At 38.2% G+C, this 10,885-nt stretch overlaps 1 protein-coding gene across 1 annotated transcript; it reads left to right on the forward strand.

Annotated features, from left to right (window-relative positions):
* Positions 1-6,757: 6,757 nt before the first annotated feature.
* On the forward strand, positions 6,758-10,720 carry slc38a11 (solute carrier family 38 member 11). Its single transcript, XM_061089210.1, has 12 exons — positions 6,758-6,769; positions 6,864-6,984; positions 7,883-7,957; positions 8,055-8,189; positions 8,363-8,428; positions 8,587-8,693; positions 8,777-8,856; positions 9,011-9,081; positions 9,600-9,761; positions 9,851-9,963; positions 10,262-10,393; positions 10,481-10,720. Exons 1-12 carry the CDS (start codon positions 6,758-6,760, stop codon positions 10,718-10,720), a joined length of 1,314 nt encoding a protein of 437 aa, XP_060945193.1.
* Positions 10,721-10,885: the final 165 nt, after the last annotated feature.

Here is a 10,885-nt window from a genome sequence, read left to right on the forward strand (position 1 = left end):
AGAGACAAAGTTGAGCTGAACAGAGACACAAAAATTAAAATGGTGTGAAAACTCTGCACCACGATTATAATTACCAAAATGATCACGGGTTACCAGTGTAATTGTGATATAAAAAGGTATAAAATGTGCTTAAAATCTTCAAAAGGGTTGACACATAGACCTTAGTATATTTTTTGTCATTAAATATAATGAAATAGTACCATATGACCCCATGTGCAGCATTAACTTTAAAGAAGGAAGGCTTTGGCTTTTGTTTTAAGATGAAAACTTCCTGCAATGCAGGTTTAATGTAAACCTTAAATAAGTTAATCGAATGTGCATATCAAAAACAACACAACCATTATGAACAAAGTACATGTAAGAACAATACGACCTCAGAATATTATTTGGTACAAATTACTATGAACTTTATCCTGACACTGTCATATTTTGCTCTGAACCAAGAATGAACACTAATCTTGACTTTGGGCGTAGGTTCTACATCTGAGAGTCACTGGCCTATACTTATTATGATTGTGATGTTATTTTCCTGTGGAAGATCCTGTTAATGGTTCCGGCTTCAGAAAACAAATGAAGACTTTCAGATGATGTGGACACTTCAGGGAGCTCGTTGTTGTGCCAGGCTGAATACTGTCTTCATGTCCTACATACATTTATGCAGATAAATAATTATTTTGTGCCTCATGAGCTATGTCTCATGTGTTATGGGTCTCAACTACAGAATCGACTGTAACCTTAAACTACCCACATTTCTTCATCTGTGTCAATTTCATTTCGAATGATGTAGAGATTGTCTCATAGAGAGTGTCTCATCTGATAAGAATCGTTTTCTAGTCTTTTGACTTCCTGATAGCAATAAACCATCTCCAGTAAAATATCAGACGCTCAACACTTTAACACAAATCAGTTGCATTAACATGGCCTCTGTTTTTTTCATGGGACAGCAAAATATGAATCTGCACGTGTGCATTAGTGGACAAACATGACAAGTGATCGAACTGCTGATTGAGTCAAATACAGTGCATGAGCCTTTGCAAAAAATTCACACGTTGTTTTAACCATCTAACCTTGAAACTTCTCATCTACACTGTCCAACAGTAGATGTAAGGACGAATCAAGTTTAATGTATTCAGCACCTGTATAGACCTGGTATGAGGCCTCTGTTTTGGATCCCACGGATTGAAAATATGTGTAATGTCACATTTTTATTTATTTAAAGTTGAATGAGTGATTTTTGATACTGATGCAAGATGTGGTGTCAAAATCTATTATAAAACTTAAAGCTTTTTACAAATGTGAGGTCCATGAATTATGAGTTATACCGCCTCACTATTCTTACACAATGCATGCGCATTATATCGATTTAAATTGAAACTTTGCTTTATTGCTACTGATTGAAAATGATACTGTGATACGTATTGATATTGTTTTATTACCCAGCCCGAATAAACAATTAAAAATTATATGTAGCTGCAAGAGTAGACGCTCACACCAGCACCAACAAACACCCTGCAGGAATCGGAAATGTTCAATGTAACATTATTTCACACAACTAAAGTGAACCATTTCCAGTAACATTTCACAAATCATTACACCGAAACTTTCATGTTTTTCATAAAATTACTGCTGAGATTAAAACTATTCATCCATTAACTATACCGCTTATCATTAAGGGGTTGGAGCCAATCCATGCTAACATAGTGCAAGAGGGCACACCCAGACTCATCACGTGACCGACATGCAGAGACAGACAACCATTAATGCTCATATCATCATATATCATACAATCTGCATGTTTTTGGACTCTAGAAGAAAGCTGGAGTGAACCGAGGCAGACATACGGAGAACTCCCCACAGAGAAACCCTGGCAGAACCAAAAACCTTCTCCCTGTCAGTGCTAACCACTGCAGCACTGTGCCTTGAGATTCAATTATAGGATGCATTTCACTGGAGAGGAGTGTGTTACAAATATGCTCACTTCTTCTGATGTGATATTGTTTATGGCCCACCTACTTCTCTCTGCTGTGCTCTGGTGTGGCCTTCATGAGTGAAACACACAATAGGAGAGTAAACGGGATATATACGTGTGTGCACCGTCATAGTTCAGAGTACACAAGTGCAGCCCTTTGTTACAATGCACCACATAGTGTTTACATAATGCAGTAGACAGTGAAGTCCATATCTTTCTCCTCCATCAAGTGCAGTGATGAAGTGCCTCTGAAATGTGATGATCTTAAATGAGGTTATAAAGACCACGGTCGCTCCATATGACTGTAACTGCTGTATAGAACTGTTTTAAGGATAAAGGGTTCGTTGGAATTAACAATTAAACAACTGAAGACAGACACAGGAACGACACTTAGACAAACTGAATGACAACCTCCTGAAAACATCAACATAACACAAACATTGATTTGATGTGCACCCGACAAGGTCAACCTGTGGCGACTAACCTCCACAAAGGTCTGCATCGTTCTGTCACTCTGTTCCCAACTCCCACGCAACTTGAGATATGCAGCGACACTTTGAAGCTTCAAATAGGCCCACTTCAATTTATCTGCAACCTGTCGGCATCATGACCTTGTCCCGACTAACCTAAAATGGACGCATCTGTTTCCACGAACTCTCGCTAGAGCAGAGCGCCGACGCAGTAGTTTGGTATTTGCTGTTTTTAACTGCGTCCTGCCGATAAACATTAAGTGATGACTGACCCGCCTACATGACACTTACAGCCTTTAATATTTAATGTACACTGCTCATTTCAAAACATAATTTCATTGACCTGAAAAATGCTTTTTTGATCTTTTTCTTTTATAAATTTCTTTCTATTGTGCACTATGTTGCTTCGAACTCCCAAATAAAACACAAGGTGAAGCTACTGCACGTGTTGACAAATCAGCCGGATTTCAACAGGCATTTAAAGACTAATTCAATTATAAATTAAAACTTAAGTGACTATCATCTATTTTGATACTTGATGTGGAATGATGTATTATTTAAGAGAAAATCTGTCTCTATGCTTCTTAAATGTGAATATAATAAAGATATATTTATAATATAATACTATCTGGTTCAGTGAATCTGCTTTGATGGTATTCTGGATATTTTTAGGCTTTAGTCAGACAAACCAAAGAGCTAATAGAAAATAATCAACACACCATTTAAGAGTAAAATACTTAAATGCAGCCTAAATTAAATGAACTTTTTGGACATTACTTTTACTTATATACAGTACAGATTAATGAAACTGCACACTTACATGGGATCTTTGAAAGTCAACATCGGGTAACTGTAACATTTTTTTTAGGGGGTTCTTGGCTGAGAAAGGAATAAAGAACCTCTGAACTACAGACACTATCGCTTGTTGACAAGCCCAGCAAGCCAACAACTGAGCTGTAAAGCAGTAAAAAGTAAAAAAAAAGAGTATTTCAAAACACAATAACTGGTTATGAGGATGACACCGATTAATCAGCATAATCTAAAATCACAAATAGTGTAAGACATACCTGTGTGCGGGGGGGATCACACCTCAGTATCTGTGGGCTCCTGAGGGACCGACACACTCAAAGCTCTTAAGTGCTCACAGCTAATGCTTGCTGCCTCTTACAGAATAGACTACAGGATCAGATCTGGCTCGTTCAGGGCGTTGGCAAAATAGTTGATGATACAGTCTCCTTTCTATCTAATGTAGGCTACGAGCTGCGTAGCGACAGTGTGTGGTTACAGTCCTGGTTGGAAAGCAAAAAAAAAAGAAGGACAGGATGATCTCTAATTGAGAGCAATCTAATAAGAATGTTGATAATCATGCGAGCAGGAAGTCGTCTGAGATGGAGTGTGGGCTTGTAATTGCTGCCACATCCCATTAAGTTCTGTAATATATTGTGGCCCATTACACGCACGACAGTCTTTGCCAATATCAACAAGAAAACATCAGCTATTATTCAAATATGATATTACAACTCTGTTTATCATATGACATGACATTTAACAATATGATCAAATGTGAGTTAGAAAGAATCATATTTGTGTAACACCAGTCTCAAGCATTAATAGATAGATAGATAGATAGATAGATAGATAGATAGATAGATAGATAGATAGATAGATAGATAGATAGATAGATAGATAGATAGATAGATAGATAGATAGATAGATAGATAGATAGATAGATAGATAGATAGATAGATAGATAGATAGAAAGATAGATAGATGGATAGATAGATAGATAGTTAGATATAAGATGGATAGATGGATAGAAAGATAGATAGATAGATAGATAGATAGATAGATAGATAGATAGATAGATAGATAGATAGATAGATAGATAGATAGATAGATAGATAGATAGATAGATAGATAGATAGAAAGATAGATAGATAGATAGATAGATAGATAGATAGATAGATAGATAGATAGATAGATAGATAGATAGATAGATAGATATAAGATGGATAGATGGATAGATGGATAGATGGATAGAAAGATAGAAAGATAGAAAGATAGAAGATGTATAGATAGATAGATGGATGGTTGGATAGATAGATAGATAGATAGATATAGATAGATGGATGGATGGATAGATAGATAGATAGATAGATAGATAGATAGATAGATAGATAGATAGATAGATAGATAGATAGATAGATAGATAGATAGATAGATAGATAGATAGATAGATAGATAGATAGATAGATAGATAGATAGATAGATAGATAGATAGATAGATAGATAGATAGATAGATAGATAGATAGATAGATAGATAGATAGATGGAAAAATTGATAGATAGAAAATAAGTTAGTTCTCATCTACACATTTGCATTAGACGAGGAAGAACTTTTTCTGGTCAATACTGTTGAGAAAAACAGATTCTCTTCAACTCACCATCAGTTTCCCATCCTCGCCAGGTGGACAATACTCAAGAAAATGTCCTGGATGAAGTTCAAAATGTTGTTTTTGGAATAAACCTGTCCGTGCGCTTAGGATGTTTGACGCGCGTCCTGGCGCAAGCTGGTCATTTCCACGATTTGAACATGGGAGGGGGGAGGGAAACTGAGTAGGAGTGAGAGAAAGAGAGAGAGAGAGAAAGAGACAGAGAGAGTTTCATCCGCCCCTCTGTGATGAACAGAGTCAGAGAACTACATTATGCCGCTCAGTGCTTCCGGATGTTCATGGGTACCAAGTGAGGGCCGAGAGCGGCTCCTCGGAAGCTGTTGCGGTTTCACATGATCGTGCGTAATTAGTCCGACATTACTCAGGAACTAAGAGCTAAAGCCGCAACTTTGGACCGACCTGTGTGTGTGTGCGCGCGCGTGTTTGTGGGTGCGTGTGTGGGGTCAGTGGCCACATTGAAGAGGCCAGTTAGAGTCTTTATAGCCTTATAGAGAGATGCGATAAACTGCATGAGCATATCCTGTGGGTAGAGACGCGATTATGGAATATGACTAATAATACATTGTGTAAAGTTGGGTGGGTCACTTGTGTGTGAGCCATCACAATCACTGTCCCTGCAACGCCACCTAGTGGATACAGACGGACTGTATAATAATATTCATAATTACAGACATCTTTAAACTGTGTCGTTATATCATATCATATCAAAGAGAACAAATTGTAAAAAAATATATACAAATTCAATATAAAAAAATGTAATATAAAAAAAATAAATAAAACAAAATAAAAATATTAAATTAAATTAAATTAATCCTGCCCAGTCCACTTCTGCGCAGGAGTTGCGAGGTCTACTTCTGTGCAGGAAGTGCAAATTTGAGCATGTTAAAGCCCTCAAAAAGCCGATTCATTCGCCTGAGTACCAATAATAATAATCCTAACAATTTCAATAGGGCCTCACTGTCTGTCAGTGCCTGTCAGTGCTCTGGCCCTAATTATAATAATAAATATCATTATTACTATTATTTTAATCAATTAACAGTTTTATGAATAGATGTTAACGCCTAAAATGTATTTTCATCACATAATATTCAAATACTGTACAGTAATAAACATCTTACTTTAATCTACATAATGTGTGATATCAGAGGCTTATATAGCTATATGGAGTTTGAGAAAAGTTTATATATCTCCCACACGATAAAAAAAACTAAAATAGTTTTTCAAGAAATTGACAATTCACTTCAATGCTTTTACTTTTTTTATGGTGTGTTTGTGTTACTTATTTCCTTAATTTTCGGCTATGTATGGAAAAATATAAACAAGTATTAAAATATCCATTTGCTATCATTTGATTCAAGTGGTTCATTATTTGAAGGCAAACAGCATTTCTCATTGTGAGAAACTTGTTTTTTTCTGACTGTAGCTTACACAATATCTGCAGCTCCTTCCTTATTCTTTAATCGTTTGCGTGCCTGCACAGAAGGTCTTTCTATTTTTTAACAGCTTTATAGAATAATCCTTTAATAAATCCTTCAATACCTTTAATTCTACTTGCATTTATCCATATTTTGGCACCAAGTAAGTACAACCTAATTCCCAGAGGTCAGCTGAATTAGCACTAGTTTGATACAGTGTTGAAATAATAGGATTTAGGCCTGCAGTGTTTAGGTCATCCCCAGCTGACGTTACAGGGTCGTGTAGTTTCACCGACTGGGGGCGCTGCTGAGTTGGTTTCCCACGGTTTCTGTGTGGTGAAACGAACAGACTTTTTTTCTTTCTTCTTTGTTTTTGTCCCAGTCACACAGAGGATATATGAGAAGAGTAGACCGCAGAGGAATCAAACCAGCGACCCTCAGGTGCTCAGGATGGCTCAGCAGGTAACACAGTGATGTTCCTCTTGTAGGATTTTTAAATAACAGCGACCATCTCATTTTCTTTGTCACAACTCTTCATTATTGACATTTATTCCAGCTACCACATGAAGAAGGGACCATGTTAATTCATCCACTAAAAGATGCATCAGGAGCAAGAAGGTCAACAACGTCTGCAACCTTCAATTTCATCAATTCCATTATAGGATCAGGAATCATAGGTAAATATCCACGACACTGAAGTGCTTAACAAGAAAACATGAATCAGTTAAATGATATCAAACCCAATGATCAATTGTATCATCACAAAGAGCAGGCTATGGCAGATTTCAAGCTTTAAGTTATCATGGGTTTAGTGAACTGATTCGATTAAATAATTAACTGCAGTTTTGCTGTTTTGTGTAACAAGGAGAAGCTTTCACAGCATTGAAGCCCTGCGGCGGTAAAGCCTCTGTATCATATGACTTGCGCCTGTTGCCCCCAATTCTCCCCTTTAACTCTTTCAGCCTCAGAACTATGCCTCGACCTTTCCCCTGCAGCAGTGAGACACACTGGAGCATGACTTACTACTTAGTAATGCAATGAGAGACTTCCTTAGTGTTCTTTTATAATAACACACAAACAACTTGTGATAAAGACTGACTTTTGTTACACAACATGTCAGAATGTATGAATGATAAGAAACATGGAAAATATGTGTTGGTTTGAAGATCTTTGATTATGGCCTGGAACATAGAGAGAAATATAACTTGGGGCCAGACTGTACTGAACTTTAAAAAGTTATTGAGATAATATTAAAAATCAGTCCTAAATTGAACTTGTAGCCACGGTAGGGAGGCATTCATTGGATGGTTGGGAATGTGATTGTTCACTGTTGAGATAATATCATGTTCTCTACTTCTATTTCCCACAGCAAGAGGATCACATGCAGGAAATGTTAGAGATGTCATGGAATTTAACTGCAAACACCAAATGTGTGTTTTATCATGTGTTTGTTTGTGTGGATGATTTATCCGCTTTCTCCTGTGTAAATGTTGCTTTTTTATTTACTTCTTTGGATTGCGCCTCTACATTCCTCAGTTGCAGCGTATATGCTTTATTTACCTTTTTTTAAACCAGGTTTACCGTATGCACTGAGCCAGGCAGGGCTCCCCTTGGGCCTCCTGCTGCTGGTCATCGTTGCATTGATCACAGGTGAGTTCATTGAAGGTGGTACAATCAGAATCAGGAGACATGAATTTTCCCAGATCAAGAAAAAATCAATAAGAACATGTTGGTCATTTCATCGCAGATTATTCCATCATCTTGTTGATCAGAGGAGGGAACCTGTCGGGGACAAACAGTTATCAGTCACTGGTGCAGAGCACATTCGGTTTCCCCGGGTTTCTAATTGTATCTGCGCTGCAGTTCCTTTATCCTTTCATCGGTAAGTTGTTTATGGCAAGTTTGAATATTTTGTAATGTTATATTTGCAGCATGTTATGTCTGTGTGGCCTGAAAAGTAGTTTGCTTTATTTTCTTTATTCAATGCTGTTCTTTGACAGTTGCTGCAGATTGATATGAATAACAGCACGATGCTCCCCCTCTGTTTTCCTGCAGCTATGGTTAGTTACAACATCACAACTGGTGACACAATGACCAAAGTAATTCAGAGAATACCAGGAGGTAGGCCACGCTGTGTAAAGTTGATTCCAACGCATAGATAAAGCAAAATAAGACCATGTGTGCCATTAACAAAGTTATTCAAGCCAAACATGCAGTCTAGATCTGAACGCTTCCTATGTTTAGATTCTAATGTATGTCGGGACGTGTTGTGTTTGCAGTTGGTCCAGGTCACATACTCGCCGAGCGTCACTTTGTGATCTTGCTGTCAACGCTGGGGTTCACGCTGCCTCTCTCACTTTATCGAAACATAGAGAAACTGGGGAAGGCAAGAATGATGATAAAATGTCAATGATGTAATTTGGGGATTTCAAAAACTGCCTGTCAAACTTTTCGTGTGTGTGTTACCAGGTTTCCTTCCTGTCAATGGTGCTGACACTGACCATCCTCATCGTTGTCATCATCCGATCAGCCACCCTGGGACCACAAATGTAGGAATCTGCAGAATCTGAATTTCTTAACTCACACAGATTTTCCTTTGAATGTCCCTGTGTGTGAACCATTTAATTTTTCTTAATAAATACCCATTAAAATGCTTTTATAGAAACATAATCGTAGTTTTCTATGTTTTCTTTCTTTCTCAAGCCCCCCTACAGAGAACGCATGGGCATTTGCAAAGTGGAATGCAATTCAGGCAGTTGGTGTTATGTCTTTTGGTGAGTCTGTGCGTTCTGATTATTGACTATGCAAAATACATGGGACCAATACATCACAGAACAAAACAAGACAGAACAACAGTAAGACCTGAGAGAAAATATGAATCTTTTGTGGATTGTATGCCCCCAAGTGGCCAAAAAATAAATCTGTGAAGCTTTTAATAGAGGCAGACGCTATTTGAATCCAGGTGTCCATGGCAAACAATTATATAATAAGTCACTAAGTCAAACAAAAAGGTAAATATTGAATTAAAATCTCACGCAGGAGTCTCACACAACCCATGGGTTGTTGCACGCTCTCAGGAAAATACACTGCTGTTTTACCTGAAGTAAGACAGAGGCCGTCGGCAGTCTTTCATTCCCAAGTGGTTTGGAAGTGTTAAAATTTGAAGTCTGAAGTTGTGAACTGCTTCAAACTGTGTTGCTCTTATCTGATTGGGATGATATTGAACGGTTTTTAAAGGTGTTTGAAGGTTTTTAATAAAGCTCTGATGATCTGGTCCTGTGTGTGTCCTCAGCCTTTATATGCCACCACAACACCTTCCTTATCTATGGGTCCCTGCAGCAGCCCACTCTAGCTAGCTGGTCTCAAGTCACCCACGTCTCAGTCGGTTCTGCGCTGGTAATCAGTGTTACGTTTGCTGTCGCGGGCTACACCACCTTCACTGGCTTCGCCCAAGGTATCAACACAAAGTGTAGAATTCTTAATGTCATTAAATTTTTTTGAATATCACAAATTTGTTTCGATATCACGTTTGCCACTTTTCAGGAGACATATTTGAGAACTACTGCAGAGATGATAACCTGGCAACATTTGGTCGCTTCTGCTTTGGCTTCAGTATAATAACCACTTTTCCACTGGAGTGTTTTGTGACACGAGAGGTAAGTGATTCTAATAATTGTTACTGCTCAGACGTTAACATATGAAATGGAAATTGGTATGTTGAGGTCTTGACCTATGAAGATGGCATTGTTGATAAAATGAACAAAACGAAAGTGTTGCACAGCTGCTCAGTAGGTAACAGCACAACAGTGTCAGCTTAGAGACGAGTTACTAGGTCCTCACCAACACAATGCTAATTAGATTAGCTGTTCTGTAGTTGTAGAAAATGCAATATACATTTAAATACATGCACAGTCTGGGTCTAATTAATTTCCATATTATTGTGTGTCCTCTCAGGTGTTCACCAATGTCTTTTTCAGTCGGGAACTTTCAAAAGTTGAACATGTGGTCATAACCATGCTCATTGTGGCCGTTTGCACATCAATATCTTTGGCCTACGACTGTCTCGGAGTTGTTTTGGAGCTGAATGTAAGTCAGATCTACTCGACCATGTGCATCTATTCACCTGTTTGTATTCATCAATGCTTAATGTACGTGTATTTTTGTTTAACACAGGGTGCTCTGAGCGCCACACCCCTGATCTTCATAATTCCATCAGCGTGCATCCTCAAACTCTGCCCTGGCCGCTGGTACCAGGGAGAAAACCTGATCGCCACCATCTTGATAATAGCCGGCTTATTCGTCATGATCACCGGGTTGACCATGACCGGCCTCAACCCACAAGAGTGTTCCCACGGCGCGGAGATGTTCTACTGTGCAGACATCAACACCTCTGTCACTGCACCACCTGTATAACATGTCCTCCGTTGAATTTGGGCTTTCTTACCATGAAGGGAAATCTTAATGCTACAGATTGCAGCTACAATTTCGGCAACATTGTGCTTCCAATGTTGTGGCAGCAGTCTGTATTATGAAGTGATTACTTTGCTACACAGATCCCTGAGCTCAAGCACAATCAAA

This window comes from Limanda limanda, chromosome 16, assembly GCF_963576545.1.
Source record: "Limanda limanda chromosome 16, fLimLim1.1, whole genome shotgun sequence".
NCBI lineage: Eukaryota > Metazoa > Chordata > Actinopteri > Pleuronectiformes > Pleuronectidae > Limanda > Limanda limanda.

Coding starts and splice junctions, on each gene's coding strand:
- slc38a11 (XM_061089210.1), top strand. Junction 7,958..8,054: donor CATCGTTGCATTGATCACAG/GTGAGTTCATTG, acceptor ATTTCATCGCAG/ATTATTCCATCATCTTGTTG. Junction 8,429..8,586: donor AATTCAGAGAATACCAGGAG/GTAGGCCACGCT, acceptor TTGTGTTTGCAG/TTGGTCCAGGTCACATACTC.